Here is an 18,005-nt window from a genome sequence, read left to right on the forward strand (position 1 = left end):
TGTGATTTCCCTGTTAGTTTTTGGAGGGGGGAAAACTATGTTAGTTAAAATATTTAGTTCATGTTCAGTTAAGTTTTAAATTTTCTCCTTTCTTTTTTTTAATTAGATTAAAATATTGGAACAGGAAAATGAACATCTGAATCAAACTGTATCCTCCTTAAGGCAGCGCTCCCAGATAAGTGCTGAAGCAAGGGTGAAAGACATTGAAAAAGAAAATAAAATTCTCCATGAATCTATCAAGGAAACCAGTAGCAAGCTAAGCAAGATTGAATTTGAAAAAAGGCAAATCAGAAAAGAATTGGAACATTATAAAGAAAAAGGAGAACGCGCAGAAGAACTTGAAAATGAGTTACATCATCTTGAAAAAGAAAATGAATTGTTACAGAAAAAGATAACCAATTTAAAAATTACTTGTGAAAAAATTGAGGCCTTAGAACAAGAAAATTCAGAGCTAGAAAGAGAAAATAGGAAATTTAAAAAAACATTGGATAGCTTTAAAAACCTTACTTTTCAGTTAGAATCCCTAGAGAAAGAGAATTCCCAGCTTGATGAGGAAAACTTAGAACTGCGAAGGAATGTAGAATCTTTGAAGTGTGCAAGCATGAAAATGGCTCAGCTACAACTAGAAAACAAAGAACTGGAAAGTGAAAAAGAACAACTTAAGAAAGGTTTAGAGCTCATGAAAGCATCTTTCAAGAAAACAGAACGCTTAGAGGTTAGCTACCAGGGTTTAGATACAGAAAATCAAAGGCTACAGAAAGCTCTAGAAAACAGCAATAAAAAAATTCAGCAGTTGGAAAGTGAACTACAAGACTTAGAGATGGAAAATCAAACATTGCAAAAAAACCTAGAAGAGTTAAAAATATCTAGCAAAAGACTAGAACAGCTAGAAAAAGAAAACAAATCATTAGAACAAGAGACTTCTCAACTGGAAAAAGATAAGAAACAACTGGAGAAGGAAAATAAGAGACTCCGACAACAAGCAGAAATAAAAGATACCACATTAGAAGAAAATAATGTGAAAATTGGAAATTTGGAAAAAGAAAACAAAACCCTTTTCAAAGAGATTGGTATTTATAAAGAATCCTGCATTCGTCTGAAAGAATTAGAGAAAGAAAATAAGGAGCTTGTAAAAAGAGCAACTATTGATATAAAAACTTTAGTTACATTACGAGAGGTAAATATAGTTACTTAAATTTCAGACAAATATTTTTTATATTTTTAACTCAGGGCTCTTTAACTTTTATTGCAGTAATTTGCATCATCTATTTATGGTTCAAAGTAGAAATTTAGAATTAGAAGCAGTTTCCAAGTTTCCTACTTTTGTTAAACTAGGGAGTAAATGTAAATTGTATTTTTAGAGAAATTGTAATAATAAGGTTTCAATGTGTTATCTGACTTATTTATTCATTATAATTTTATACTTTTATTTCAGAGTAATATTAAAACCTTTGATCAAAACTGTTACTGAATGTGATAGCTACTAGTATTGAATGTGCCAAATACTGGACAGTTTTTACAGCCAATCCTTTATAGGTGTTATCTCCATTAGATTAGAAAACTGAGGTTCAGAGACATTAAGTAACTTTCTTAACACCACAATGGTAGATTTGGATTCCTGGATTTAAATCGAGATCTTTCAGACTTCAAAGCCCCTTGAATTTTGACTTCTAAGCTACAGAATGCAAATCAGATTGAATTTAAAGGTCAACGTTGAACAATTGGTAGTTGGTTGGATCTGTGTGTTGAGAAGAATTCTGAAATTTATGAGTAGATTGGCAAAAAATTGTTGGTATAGCTCAGGAGATAGCATGCTTGGCTCTTACTTGCTATCCCTATGCTATACTATATATGATAACCCTTTAAGTTCAATTGAAAAATATCTTAGTTAGCATTCTGGCAGAAGCTCACATTGGGAAATATGCCTTTCTGCTAAAGAGGCATTGAGAAGAGACCATTATTATTCTTTCTTTTTTTTTTAACTTTCTGTTGTTCTACAGTCTTACAGACATGAACAGTAGGTTCCTGGTCCCATCTCTAAGAATTCCCCCTAGTTATTCAGTTCAATATCTTAGGCCTCTTCCACTGGGAGAGGGGTCCTTGTGGTGGGAGAAGGGTGTTATATCTAACATATATTCATAGGAAGAAATGTGCAATAGGGTTCTAGTTCATTATTAAATTAATGGATATGTGTTGTTTTCCCCACAGTTTTCAAGCCTAAGGTGTATAATCACAAGTACAAGTTTCTCCTTTTAGTTTTTAAACACTAAAAAGTTAAAACGAACTATTAGCAAACTAAAAGAAGGAAAACAGTACTCTTTGAACTAGGTGATAATTTTGTTGCCTAACTATTTTTTATTGATGAAGGAAAAGCTCAGCAACAGCATTTCTGTCTTTCCTGGATTAAATTGTATGTATTCCTGGATGGTGGTAGTTGGAATCTTGGCTGAATTTCTTGGATGTTTATGTTCATAACACTCATGTGAGTTTTGCATTACTTTTAAAATAAGGATTTGGTGAGTGAAAAACTGAAGACTCAACAAATGAATAATGATCTTGAAAAATTAACTCATGAGCTTGAGAAGATAGGGTTAAATAAAGAGCGACTCTTACATGATGAGCAGAGTACTGATGACAGGTGAGTACTAAGTCTATCTGAGAAACAGTGGAAATAATTTTTTTGTTTTTCAAACATTAATTTTGAGACTGAGAAGCAATTAATGTATGAAAATAATGTGAAAAACAAAGACTTGACAAACAGAATAAAAATTAACTTATATATTTTAATTTGAGAGTTTTCAACAGGTTTAAAGAGAATTTACCATGGTAAATATAGTCTATCAGTTAATTGGATTTTCAGGTAGTCTACTATTTGCAGTCAAATGCTCTACCCCTGAAGGTAGTCTACTATTTGGCATCTAGTTAGCCACGTGATTCCAGCTAGAATAGAAGTGTGTATTGTTAAGAATATTGTTTTTTGTACACTAGATTTTACTTCATTGGAATTTTTGTAACTATATAATTTATATTTTTGCTGTCTACCCATTATTACTGTTCTAGTAAGTATATTTTATATTAACTATATATAGGAAAAATTAATGCTGATTATATGGGATTTATTTATGTAATTTTGAGAATATTCAAAGTTAATAGAATAGATTGATACTTTTAAAAGTTAGTTCTATAATAACAAATAGAAGTAATTTGAGGCATTTATTCTAGCAATCAATTCAAGCAATCTTAATTGAATTAATTACTATATAGATATTTCGTGAGAAAATATTTTTTGAGTTAAACACATCGTTAATGGACAATTTAGTTGACTACCTTTTTTTTTTTTTTTTTTTTTTTTTTTTGTGGTACGCGGGCCTCTCACTGTTGTGGCCTCTCCCATTGCGGAGCACAGGCTCCGGATGCGCAGGCTCAGCAGCCATGGCTCACGGGCCCAGCCGCTCCGCGGCATATGGGATCCTCCCAGACCGGGGCACGAACCCGTATCCCCTGCATCGGCAGGCGGACTCTCAACCACTGCGCCACCAGGGAGGCCCTGACTACCTTTTAATATAGATACTGAATATGCATCTCTGCTTTATTCAGACAGATTTTCTACCTGTCATGTGTAAGACATTTTAAATGTAGAGCAAAAAGTACAGCAAACCATACAGCTGCCTGTTTTAAATTTATAAACCCAGCTTTTGAGGGGCCCTTCACACTGTGGTATCTCTTCCCAAACCTTACTTCATACAATTAATCAATGTTAATTAAGCTTTTATTACCTGCTGATTATCAGGCATCAAATAAATAATAATGTTTCAGCTGGATCTTGAAGAATGACAGAAATTTGCAAGGTGGAAATGGGGAAGGGCATTCCATGCAAATAAAGCACAAAGGTGTGTTGAGCAATCCTGAGTGACATTATAGATGGATTAGAAAAGGGACAAATTTGAAGGTACAGAGACCATTTAGGAAGCTATTAGTAATACTCTAGGCAAGATGTAAATGTATTCATTAATCCACACATTTTCATTTATAATGAAAGCATTAGATATAGAGATAAGGGTATGTATATTGAAATAAAACTTTTAGGAAAGGGAATTGAGAACAGTTAATAACTATGATCGAATCGGGGGGATCAGGAAACGAAGTGTCTTAAGCCACTAAACCTGCTTCTTTCTCAGCAAGTAAGTTAACCTTAACATCACAAAGAAAATTAGAGTTCACAGACATAAATTCCCTTAACATTCCATCCCCTCCATCTTGGAATTATGTGTATCTGCATCTGTCTTTACCTCTAATCTCAGATGGTATCCCTAATTCTTTTGTTAGTCTAACCTTTTCATCTTTCAGTTGATGTCGTTCCCTCTGACCCCCTTTGAAAATACAATTATTATTAAGATATTTATTCTTGCCATCAAGGAATATACAGTCTAATTGTGGAATTGAATGTATAAATAGAGTGCAACAAAGTAAATTTAGTGGTGGAATTGCAAACAGAGTGCAATGTGATCACTCTTGTCTTTCTCTTTTTTTTTTTTTTTTTTTTTTTTTTTTTTTTTTTTTTTTTTTTTTTTTTTTTGTGGTATGCGGGCCTCTCACTGCTGTGGCCTCTCCCGCTGCGGAGCACAGGCTCCGGACGCGCAGGCTCAGCAGCCATGGCTCACGGGCCCAGCCGCTCCGCGGCATATGGGATCCTCCCAGACCGGGGCACGAACCCGTATCCCCTGCATCGGCAGGCGGACTCTCAACCACTGCGCCACCAGGGAGGCCCTGTCTTTCTCTTTTAATAGCTCTTTTTCCTGTGCTTTCTCTTTCAATATGGTTTCCTAGGGTTATGTTGTTAAGCCTCTTATCCATTCCATGAGCATTCCTGTCCATCATCTCAGCTAATACCCATATTATTCTCTGCTTACTGGACATCTCTATCTGGGCAGTCCAGAACTCAGGCATCACTAATTTAATATATCCAAAGTCACACTCATTACATGCTTTAAAATTGTTGACTCAAGCCAATACCAAAATGAATGAGATTTGTTCTCTTTTCTCAGTGAACTTAAAATCTGGCTAAGCAAAAAATATATACACACAAATTAATTACAGTAAGAGGCAGAGTATGATAAAAGTTTCTCATATTTGTACTTTAGGTTTTTATTTGGTTTAGTCATTGAGGTTCTCAGGTGTAGAAATAGATTAATCCGTAATTCCTAGTCTGTGGTTCACTCTCAAAGTGTGTTCATGAACTGTCCTTTTTTGTAAAAAAAAAAAAAAAAAATCTTAGGAATAATATAAATATTCATGAACCCACCATTCAAAAAGATAACTAAAATTTTGACACTCAGATCTATCTTCCTCTTCCTGTTCTGTCACCAGTATCTTGTGTCTTAACATATCATTCCTTTTTTTTTTTAGTATTCTGCAAGTACTCTATGCCCTGAACATAGTCTTCAGTGAGCTTTAAGTCAACTATTCATATGTACTTGTATAAATACATTATAAGTTAATATCATAGACGAATGCTTAATAATGTGATAAATCCATCTACTTACTCTTTGTATAGATTCTATTCTTATAAAACTGAAAGGAATATTTTGAGACTCAGATCTTCCAGATGCCTTTTTTGAGTACTAATTTTTGCTTTTGACAGCCTAAAATGTAATTTGGAGCTGTGATTTACTGATTTACTCAGTGATTTTTTGTTTTTTCATTACCAGGAATAGTTTAAAAGGGGGAGTGGGTAGTAAGAGCAGGATAATTTAATTTGCTTCTTTTTTAAAGAGACTATTTTATAAAGTCTATTTATAATATCAGTATCTGTGGTCATAAATTATCTTTAAAAATAATTTTCTGACCTCCAGTAATGAACTATATTATTTTTATACTTGGATAATAGATACAAACTTTTGGAATCAAAATTAGAATCTACTCTAAAGAAGTCCCTTGAAATAAAAGAAGAAAAAATCGCTGCATTAGAAGCTCGATTAGAAGAGTCCACAAATTATAACCAGCAGTTGCGCCAAGAACTTAAAACAGTAAGTGTGACTTCCTTGGAAAGAATTTTAATTGTCTTTTTTTTTTTTTTCTTTTTTGGCCCCACTGCACGGCTTGCAGGATCTTAGTTCTCTGACCAGGGATTGATCCTGGATTGAACCCAGGCCCTGGCAGTGAAAGCACCGAGTCCTAACCACTGGACCACCAGGGAACTCCCTAATTGTCAAATAGTTGGACAGAAAAGTGTAAAGTAGAAAATAAAAATGAAACAATTTTATTAACATTTTGTCTATTCTTCCTTTTTCTCAAATTTTAGAATATTCTTAAACAGATCTTTGTCATGTAGTTTGTAACAAACTATTTTGTCTATACACTATAATTTATTCAATCCTATTTCATCTATGAATGTCCCTCATGCAGTAAGGGACATACCAGAATTGTGAGAGTGGGATGGGGAAGAGGCAGGCTTATTTCATTGGGAGGAACTCTCAGTGTGATTCTGACACTTCTGACACTAAAATAAGAGACTGGAAATGGTGTCATCCATCCATGTTATTAAGGTGTTGAAAGTATTAAAAAAAAAAGTGGAAAATCAGGATCCTAGAACACCTGTTAGGTCACTTGCCAAGATTTAACTTACATTCTATCTTGGCATCTTTTTTTCTTTAGTCTCACATCATTCTTTTCTAACTCAGTAGTAGTAGCAAAGTTTGAGCCATAAGCTTTCTTAAGGTTGCATCAGACATTGAATTATTTTAAACATTTATATCCTTGTCTCAATAGAAAGTTTGGGGTTAATTTAGAAATTTATTATAATCATTTCCTAGGATAAACTAGTAATTCAGGATAAGTATAATAATCATCAATTTAAATTGAAGAGAGCAATTAAGTTAATAAGTTAATAGTTAATTTTGGCTGATTACCAAGTTGTTAGTTTTTTTGTTTTTTTGTCTGCATTGGGTCTTCGTTGCTGTGCGTAGGCTTTCTCTAGTTGCGGCGAGTGGAGGCTAGTCTTCGTTGCGGTGCATGGACTTCTCATTGTGGTGGTTTCTGGTTGCGGAGCATGGGCTCACGGCACGTGGGCTCAGTAGTTGCGGCACGCGGCCCCTAGAGCCTGCAGGCTTCAGTAGTTGTGGCACACAGGTTTAGTTGCTCCACGGCTTGTGGGATCTTCCTGGATCAGGGCTCAAACCCGTGTTCCCTGCATTGGCAGGTGGATTCTTAACCACTGCACCACCAGGGAAGTCCCCAAGTTTTTAGTTTTGATTTTGCTCTCTTAAAGTAGGATTTGGTTATACCAGAAAACCCTAGATAAGATATATACTTGGTTTGCTCACTCTTCATAAAAATCAATTACAGAAATTTTATGTGGGTCAGTATCTGAATAAAGAAGTCATTTATTTATTAACATAGGTCATTCTGAGCAACAAAATCCTTCTTAAAAGGCCAGACATATATAGATACTTCTTCAACTTTAGGTATCTTTTTAAGGGGAATTAATATATGTGTCAAGTCTTTATTTGTTCCTGATATGGGAATCTCTGAAATCTCTAAATCAGCTATAAATAGCTCTAAAAACAATTGTTAGTATCTAGCAGCATGTCTATATCCAGTTAATCTATCCTTCAGTGATATTTTCGTCATAAACAGTAGGATCTGAAATTATAAAATATATCGTAGGAACATGGCATATAAGCAGAGTATATTTAATATTTCTACAGGAAAGGATTTGAATTTTACAAAGCATAAATTGTGATCATAATAATAATGATAATCATGTGTATTACTTTTCATATTTTTAAGTGAACTGTCTCTCACATTCACCAGACCATTGTGGAGTCAAACTAATTATGATAAATATTATAACCTTGGTGGTATGTTTTTTCCCCATTAAAATATTATAAATAAACTAAAACAATATTATAAATCAACTATACTTCAATTTTTAAAAATATTTTAAATAAAATTTTAGGTGAAAAAGAATTATGAAGCTCTCAAGCAGAGACAAGATGAGGAAAGGATGGTACAGAGCTCTCCTCCAATTTCTGGTGAAGATAACAAATGGGAGCGAGAAAGTCAAGAAACAACCAGAGAGCTTCTGAAAGTTAAAGACAGATTAATTGAAGTTGAAAGAAATGTAAGTAGTTTAGTAGGAATAAGGTTTTTTAGAAGTAAAGGATCATTGAATATATAACTCAGAAAATTTATCTAATTTGTAGCTTTGTTCATTTTATACTTTCTTGACTGGTTTATTTTTTAATATTAAAAACACACAGAAAAACTAATAATTTAATATTCTTTTCTTCGTCACCCTCATGTAAGTCCATCAGCAAGCTTTGTCAACTCTGTCTTGTAAATATAACCCAAACTCATCTACTTCTCTTCATCTCTGCTGCTACCACTCTAGTCTAAGGTACCATTATCTCTCATCTGGACTATTAGAGTATCCTCCTAACTGGCCTGCCCCTTTCCCTCCCAAACTAACCCATTCTCGATGTAGTAACCTAGAGTTATTTTTAAAACATAATCCAGGTCATGTCATTTTCCTACATAAAATCTTCAATGGCTTCCCATTTCATTTATAATAAAATCCATATTCTTTACTGCATCTGTAAGATCTTTTTTGATATTGCCCTGCCTGTATCTCTGACCTTATACCATATTATTCTTCCACCAACCATTCTTATTAATCAGGGGATAATATTATTATTATCTGTTAATATGTGGAAAACATGGAACAGTGACTGGCACATAATAAGTAAATTAATTCTAGTCATATTGGCCTTTTCTGTTTGTTCCTATCTCAGGGCTTTTCTGTTTGCTTGCCCTACCTGGAACATGTGACTGGCTTCTGTTAGCATTCAGGTCTCATAACACATATCTTCTACAAGAGGTTTTCCCTGACCCCTTCCCCCAGTAAAGTAGCTATCCCCAACTTAAACCATTTACTGTCACATCACTGCCTTGTTTAGTTTCTTTATAGAACTTTTTACCGGTGAAATTCTTTTATTCATTGATTTATTGTTTGACTACTATAAAAAACCTCCTTGAATGCAGGTAGCTTGTCCTTCTTTTACATCACTGTGCCTTCAGTATGTAAAACAACGCTTGGTAGATAGCAGATACTTAGTAAATACTCACTGAATGAGTTTACTAAATATTTGACAGTAGAAAATAATCAAACAAATTCAACAACCATTTATCCTTCAAAGATAAATGAGCTTAAAGAACTTAACATGCTAACAAGTAAAACAGTTGTGGTTTTTATTGTTTTGTAGTTTAGTATTAATTGAAAACTTTAAGCCGTGAAGTCAAAAATTAATCTCCTTCATTATTGGTTTCTACTTTCTCATCCAAAAATAATCACTGAACACAGTTTTATCTTCCCAGAAAAATGTTTGTGATTTATCTGTTTATAGACGTATATTTCTTTTACAGATTTACACTTGTGGGATCTTATTTCCATTTTTCAATTATGTTATCTTAGAGATCTATTTTAGCAGATACAGAGCTATATCATTTTATTTAATAACAGTGTATTGTATTATTCCATTGTGTACATGTTACCATAATTTAAATAAATCCCACATCAGTGGACATTTATTTTCAGATTTTGCTGCAGTGAAAATCCATATATAACATGTTCATAGGGTAATAAATTCCTGTCAGTAGAATTGATAGGACAAAGAGCATATATATATATACACATATTTTGGTGTGTATGTGTGTGTGTTTAATTTTTTTTAACATCTTTATTGGAGTATAATTGCTTTACAATGCTGTTAGTTTCTGCTTTTTAATTTTCAGAAATATCAATTTTCAATCCCACTAACAGAATACCTATTTTTTCAGATTAACATTGGATATTACCAGTTTTAATTTTTATTGAAGTGATAGGAGAAAATATTTTGTGTGTTTTATATTATTAGCGAGCTATTTTATGTCTTTTTATGTATATATCAGCCATATATGAATACCTGTGTTTCATTATTCAGTGATATATATGTATAGATCAATCACTTGGATTAATAATTACATTTCAGAAAATTTGGTGTGTAATGTTGTATAAGATAAATCTCTTTTTCCATTGACTTCCTCTGTAAATTTCCATTGGGGGAAAAATTTACCTGGTTGTCATAGTTTAGCCATTTTAGATGATGGGTTTATAAAGATGGCTATCCTATATTAGACTGGTAATTTTTGTGCATTTGCTAGTACATATATTGTTAACTTCATACTTTTCCATTGTAAACTTTTTCCTGTTCTGAGATATCTTATCTAATCTCAGTTATCTCTTCTATTCATTATAGACTGTAGGAATTTTTCTTATTCTTAGGGAATACCCAGACTTATCATTAGAGTTTGTACATTTTGGTTTCTAAAGAGCTGACCTATAATAGTAGTTAACATGTGTAGGTGAAAAATGGTTCACCTCTTTGTTGTATCAAAATGGTATACAAGTACATCATTATTCCATTATATTTTCCAGTGTAAATTTTTTTTCATCCTTTTTTTTTTTTTTTTTTTTTTTTTGTGGTACGCGGGCCTCTCACTGTTGTGGCCTCTGCCGCTGCGGAGCACAGGCTGTGGACGCACAGGCTCAGTGGCCATGGCTCACGGGCCCAGGCGCTCCGCGGCATGCGGGATCTTCCCGGACCGGGGCGTGAACCCATGTCCCCTGCATCGGCAGGCGGACTCCCAACCACTGCGCCACCAGGGAAGCCCTTTTTCATCCTTTTTATGTGATCAAATGAACAAAACACAAGTACAATATCAACACCCATTTTTAAAGCATTTTTCTTCCTCAGCTTTGATTTTATGGTATAATATATGGGTCAAATCATGACTTGCCTTTTATGCAGTGATATGTAGTATATATAACTTGAAAGCCTATAAAGTGAATGTTGTCTTCGTCCCATAAGGTAGATATGATAAAAGTGATCTGTTGTGATTCAGTTGTAACTTTTTTTGCATGTTGCAATTATACAGATTCTGGCCTTGTACATTAAAGTTTTGTTTTGGTTTTCTAGAGGATTCTTTGTTTATACTTTTTGATGCTAATTTTTAAATGAATTTTTATTTAGAAATAATCTTGAAAATGTAATATCCATAACAAACATTTTATTATCTATCACATTAAATATAATGATTTACATAGTAATTCAGCTGTTTAACTATAAAATTGAAATATGGCCATATGTATTGGAAAAATTGAAAATAGTATGTTTTGTTTGGATTTGCTCCAGAAGTCCTATAGATGAAATAGCGTTTTAGTGAGTGCTTTATGCCATGAAAAATAACACTAAAGAAAATACGTAACATGTTAGGTCTATTACGGACTAAATTTTTAAACAGATGGCTTAGATTGTTCCTGCTTCTCTTCCAAATATTTGTGTTTATAATGTACTTAGTTTTGCTGCTACCCCTGGGACCACCACGTGTGTGTGTGTGTGTGCGCACGCGCATATGCGTGCACGTGCGCACATCTGTGTGTGTGTGTATATATATATATATATATTTACCTTTGGGCAATTTGAAAAGGTACACTCCATTGGCTAGACATAGCCCCATGCACTCTGGGCACTTTTTTTTTTTTTTTTTTTTTTTTTTTTTTGCGGTACGCGGGCCTCTCACCGCTGCGGCCTCTCCCGTTGCGGAGCACAGGCTCCGGACGCGCAGGCCCAGCGGCCATGGCCCACGGGCCCAGCCGCTCCGCGGCATGTGGGATCCTCCCGGACCGGGGCACGAACCCGTGTCCCCTGCATCGGCAGGCAGACTCTCAACCACTGCACCACCAGGGAAGCCCCTCTGGGCACTTTTGAACAGCATAAAAACCATTGAACTGACAATCCCATTCTAGTTTTTGTGTTAATAAATATATGTATAATGGAATATGTTATTTGTTGGACATTATAAAGCAGGCAGAGCACAGACACAATAGTATATTAAGGTTTTAGTATTGCTTTCTTTTCCTTAGATTAAATATCTTTTTACAGTTTGGGATAGAGGGGAAATGTTTTGTCTTTTTCTCTATTAAGATTGTTGAGATTTTTTTGGATTACAATGGTAATAAACACTTGTATAACATTCTTGTATTTGTTAAACAGAAATATGTTTGATGCTGCTTTTTTTTTAAATATGTGTTTTCTTTATTCAGAATGCTACACTGCAAGCAGAGAAGCAAGCATTGAAAACTCAACTGAAGCAACTTGAGACACAGAACAATAATTTGCAGGCTCAGATTCTTGCACTTCAGAGGCAGACAGTATCATTACAGGAGCAGAATACCACTCTTCAAACACAGAATGCCAAGCTTCAGGTTGTAATGTAAAATTATCGGGATATGCAACCAAACTCTTGAATTATGCTATTATGCTATTAAAATAAGGACTACTAGACATGGTAACATTGTTTCCTAGAGAGAGAATTTAACAATTAGTTGAAGATAAAGTATTTCTATATGTGCTTTGCCAAATTTTCAGATATCAGCATTTTTTAAATGTCAGAACCTCTAAATTAAGTAATAAATGTACTCATCAAATAAAGATTATTTTTATTGACTTTATGGCCTTTTACCCGTTTCATCAAGCTGCTAATAATTAATCAGATAGAAATCCTTGTTTTAGAGTATGATTGCAGCATATCTATTAGTTAAGTTACTGGAAAACAACACAGCATGAGAATTTTGTCTTTGGACTTATCCTTAATTCAAATGATCCATCTTGCACTTAACACTACCAGTGTCTTTTCAAATAGAACAGCCAAGTGGGGGGAAGTGCAACTCTCTGAAACCTCTTAAAAAGCAGTGAAGAAGTTCCCCCTCTGAATCTAAACGTTCTTCTTTCTCTAACTCTTTTCCAAATGATACAGCAAATACTAATTTAATTTAGACTTGAGAAAATTACCAATTGAATATTCACAAGTAATTTTTTACTTCTATCAACTCTCAACTTCTAGAAAATGATAAACCAGCATTTCAAATTTTGTTCTTTTTCATGGAATTGTTGCTAATCACCTTCATTCAAGATAATTTGACCCTGGGAATTCCCTGGCAGTCCAGGCGCGGTTAGGACTCCACGCTTCCACTGCAGGGGAACAAGGTTCAATCCCTGATTGGGGAACTAAGATTCTGCAAGCCGTGCGGCTCTGCCAAAAATAAATAAATTAATTAAATTAAATAATTCAACCCAAAACATATATATGATATGTATCTCATACTATATATCGTAACACCTACCAAAAATCAAAATTAAATGGTAACCTTATTCTTTAGGGTGCTAAAATCCAAATTTTCTCAGTATAATATGAATATATCTGCAGTGATTTACTTAGTGCTTCCTAAAGTTAACATTGTCTTTTACTTTAAAAAAAAGAACATTATAAGCTATTTTTCTTGTGTCTAATACAGTATGCATTCTTGTAGGTTGAAAATTCCACTCTTAATTCCCAAAGTACCTCACTTATGAACCAGAATGCACAACTCCTAATCCAGCAGTCTTCCTTAGAAAATGAAAATGAATCTGTAGTCAAAGAGCGAGAAGACCTGAAATCTCTCTATGATTCTCTGATCAAAGATCATGAAAAGCTGGAACTTCTGCATGAACGACAGGCTTCAGAGTATGAGTCTCTCATTGCTAAACATGGAACTCTAAAGTCTGCCCACAAGAATCTTGAGGTGGAACATAAAGACCTTGAAGATCGGTAATTTATTATCTTTTCTTGTGTTGTTAACTTAAAACCAATTTTCACTGGGTAATATAATAAATTGTATATGTTAAACAGGTCTGAGATAATTTATGTAGGACATATATATAAATTTACATGTTTTATGTGATACATATTAATAAATTACTATTGTTTCCTTTATTTCTAAAATGTTTTCTTTTTTTCTAAGGAAATATTATAAACCAAATACATAACTTTTTTTTCCAGTTACAATCAGTTACTAAAACAGAAAGGACAATTGGAAGATTTGGAAAAAACACTGAAGGTAGAACAGGAGAAAATGCTGCTTAAAAACAAAAACCATGAAACTGTAGCTGCAGAATACAAGAAACTTTGTGGTGAAAATGATAGGTAATAAATATTTATATATTTTAGTTTTGTATTATTCATTATATCCAACGTGTATGTTGCCCCTTTGTAGTACCATCCATAACTTAGAATTTTTTAAAAAGACCCCAGAGCAATAAGTAAATTACCCAACAAAATCATGTAGCTAGTTATAGAATGACAGACGAAAACCTGGATCTTCTGCTTTCTCTCGTTGTTTCTCTCTTGATTTATTCAACTAATTAAGTTTTTAAGCCACATTATATAACAAAATTTCGATGTATGTCGATACCATTTACATACTTTATTGAGACAGAATGTAATGAAACCTGATTCTTTATGTCTTTCTCTTTCTGCTAGTCTGGTATCCTGATTCTTGTCTTTGAAGGTGCTAAAAGTGAGCAGCCTTATCATTTTCTAGCTCATTGTTTGTACTTTTAGTTTTAACTGTCTTAGGTTTTAATGGTCTCATATTGCCATGGGGCAATTATTTTTTAATTTGAAGCCTTGGGAAAATCAAAACTTGTCAACTGGTGATCACCCTACTTCATAAGAGTACATTTTCAAAAAATTTTTAGAAGTCTTTGAAAAATTTAAACAGCCTAAACATTTGTACTGCTTTTACATTGCCGTAGCAGAAGTGCTGAAAGACAGCACACACAATTCAATGGGGATCATTCATTGAGTATTTGTCCTATTATGGATTTAATGCAATCTATTTTTAGAATTAAACATCTATTTCTTTTCCTTTATTAAAAAAATCCCTAGGCTTCTAGAGCCATTTTCATTTTCATACTTAGTAATTTTTAATTTTTAGTTTTAATTTTTACAACTAGAAATTCTGTATGATGGATTTGAACTTTAACAAGCTCAACACCAAGCTAGAATCAAGGAACATGTATTTGTACAGTATAAACAACAGAAGACCAAATTGTGACAAGTTATAGGATACAAGGACATATTACGTACATAACATTGGGGAATGCATTTAGTCTGGAAGTCCCATCTTCAACCTAACCTTTTTTCCTTGTTGGGATTCACACCAAACTGGGACAGTTTGTGAACTTGAGTAGACCTTCCAGAAATCTGTTTTGCATACATTAATGAAGAGTCTCCAGAAAGAACTCAGCCTAAATGATACAAAGAAATTGAGCATGATGAACTTGAACCAGAAGATTATGCAGGCTTGGAAGGGAAGAGTGGTCCTGAGTAGAGTATTTTCTGTCTCTCAGTGCTGTTCTTGCCCAGCTTTTATGCACTCATGCCTGTGTTCTAAGGGAAGAAAAGGCTTTAAGTAAAACCTGAAAGAGCTCTTTTACAAATAAAAGATATTTGTGAAGACTTAATCTAAAGAACAGTAGTTTATCCATTTCTCTAAATAGATTAAGTTTTAATCTTAGATAATGCCAAACCAAGAAAGTTGGTGGACTAGGTTGTCTTTGTCTCATTAGAATTATGTTCACTGAATTGCATTTTGGTGTTAACGTTCTCAGCTTTGAGGGACAATGTAAAAAAACTCTCTTAAAGAGGTTATTTTAGTATTTGCCAGTGGGATGATATTGAGGACATTGTCTATTCTACCTCTTTGTATCCCCTCCTGCCATGAAGCATTATGTAGCTGTCTATATGCCTCAGTGAAGTTTGCCCAGCTGTTACACACATGGCATGCATTCATACATGGATTCAACCTATTAATGGAGTGTTTATTGTATGTTTCTGGTCTTGCCATTCTACTTTTTTACCAAGTCATGATTTTTTTAAATGTATTATTTTATTATTTATAATTCTTATAAGCTTACTCAAATTCTTTGGAAAATGAGTTGAATTAAATTATTAGATGTTCTGAGCAAGTACCATCCTGAGGAAAAGTTAATTTTGTTTGGCTCCCTCTGCCTTTTGTGGGTTCCTGATCTTAATTCCTTCCATAAGATGAAGGTTAGTAAACTACAGCTAGCTTAGCAGGCCACATCCAGCCTGCAGCCTGTTTTGGTACAACCCCAAACAAAGAACAATTTTTACATCTTAAAACGTTGTGGTGGGGGACAAAAAAAGAAGAGCATGCTGTAGATTGCATGCGACCCACAAAGCCTAAGGTATTTATTACTCTCTGGTCCTTTATAGAAAGAATTTGCTGATCTCCCTCCTAGGGGTCAGTGGACCTTGTTCTAAAGGTATAATAGTGGAAAGGAACAGAAAAGGCTACGCTGTGATTTTTACAAAAAAATCCAAAATTTATCATGAATAATTGAGGACTGCATAAATATGAACAATTCACCACAACTGCAGAAATCTCAATAACTAAAATTTTGATTGAAGTTTGTATATCTCAGTTATCTGGCAACAGATTGATAGATTACCATGTCTCATACTGGATTGATTAATTTGCTCGATCTGATTTTTCTTTATTTTTCATGTTGAATTGTAGAATCTTTGAATTCTCTAGGTTAATCAAAACTGGATTGGTTACTTTCTCTTTTGTCTTTTAATCTAAATATTTTTGAATTAATACTTAAAAGTTTTAAAGTATAGTTTTTACAGACTAGAAACTGATTCTTGATGAGTTTAATCACTGTCAAGAGAATCTTTTATATTCTTTAAGTATGTCTGAATGTAATTTATAGCATTTTCACACTGTAAATTATAATGAAATCTATTAAGAGAATCTAACTCTATTTATATCATGATTTCTAATTATAGGTTGAATCACACATATAATCAGCTTTTAAAGGAGACTGAAGTTTTACAAACTGACCATAAAAACTTGAAAAGTCTTCTAAATAGTTCCAGACTGGAACAAACAAGATTAGAAGCTGAATTTTCAAAGTTAAAGGAACAATACCAACAACTGGACATCACATCCACCAAGCTAAATAACCAGTGTGAGGTGAGCTTAAAAAGTTTAATTGCTGTTTCCTTCTCTTTAGGTATCAAGACTTGCCTAAAAAGTAAACAATCATATTATAATAATGATAATAGCAGTATATGTTTAGTGGGGTATCTCTAAAAGAATTGGTCAAGGATAATTGAAATTCACAAATCATTCAGAAAAACTTCCTTCTTCCTTTATCATTAATTTCAACAATTTTTATTATTAGTTTAAACTTATATGTTCAGATACTTTGAAAAATTAACCTTTGTTTAATGAAAAAATGTTTACTGACCACCTGGCATGTATTAGTAAACCAAAAAGGTAAAAATCGCTTTCCTTGTGGAGCTTATGGTGGAAGGAAGCAGACAATAAACATAATAAGTAAGTGAAATATATAGTGTTTCAGTGTTTCGTTACATATGGCTGTGTAACAATTTACCCCAAAACATGATGGTATAAAACAGCCATTTATTATGCTCACATATTCTGTGGGTCAGAATTTGGACAGGGACAGTGGGGGCAGTTTGTCTGTGCTCCACTTGCATCTGGGCCCTCAGTTGAAAGATTGAAAGGCTGAGTGCATGTTTGGTGTTGATGCTGGCTATCGGCTAGAAGCATCAGTTTCCTCTTCACGTGATCTCTCCCCATGGACTGGTTTGGGCTTTCTCACAACATGGTGAGAACAGAGAGAAGCCATCTCTATGTTAATGATCAAGCCTCAGAAGTCATGCAGCATCATTTTCCCTGCATTCTATTCACCGAGGCAGTCAAAGTCCCATCCAGGTTCAAGGGAAAGAGAAATAGACTCAGCCTCTTGATGGTGAATGGCAAGATTCTGGAAGAGCATATGGACTGGAAATACTGCTGTAACCATTTTGAAGATTAGTCTGCAACATATGGTATGTTACAAGATGATAAGTTATGTGCAAGTAAAAATGGAGTAGGGTAAAGGGGGATAAGGACCCCCAAAGTGGATGAGGGAGTATAGAATGAAATTTTAACTAGGCATCCCTGAACAAAGATTTGAAGATTAGTGTATTATTATGTGGATATCTGGGGAAAGAACATTCCAGGCAAACAGCCCACACAGTGAACCTAG

General features: G+C 33.9%; 1 protein-coding gene across 5 annotated transcripts in view; it reads left to right on the plus strand.

Annotated features, from left to right (window-relative positions):
* Positions 1-18,005, plus strand: part of CCDC88A (coiled-coil domain containing 88A) — a gene marked incomplete at both ends in the record, with an annotated part of 120,787 nt that overhangs the window by 82,432 nt on the left and 20,350 nt on the right. For all 5 annotated transcript variants that reach the window (XM_079720460.1, XM_079720462.1, XM_079720461.1 and 2 more), the window contains 8 exons: positions 107-1,177; positions 2,511-2,638; positions 5,888-6,026; positions 7,958-8,122; positions 12,143-12,304; positions 13,409-13,686; positions 13,918-14,061; positions 16,735-16,921. In XM_079720460.1, the coding sequence (XP_079576586.1) occupies positions 107-1,177; positions 2,511-2,638; positions 5,888-6,026; positions 7,958-8,122; positions 12,143-12,304; positions 13,409-13,686; positions 13,918-14,061; positions 16,735-16,921 (2,274 nt within the window). The remainder of the gene's footprint in view (positions 1-106; positions 1,178-2,510; positions 2,639-5,887; positions 6,027-7,957; positions 8,123-12,142; positions 12,305-13,408; positions 13,687-13,917; positions 14,062-16,734; positions 16,922-18,005) is intronic.

This window comes from Hyperoodon ampullatus (genome assembly GCF_949752795.1).
Source record: "Hyperoodon ampullatus genome assembly, chromosome: 15".
NCBI lineage: Eukaryota > Metazoa > Chordata > Mammalia > Artiodactyla > Ziphiidae > Hyperoodon > Hyperoodon ampullatus.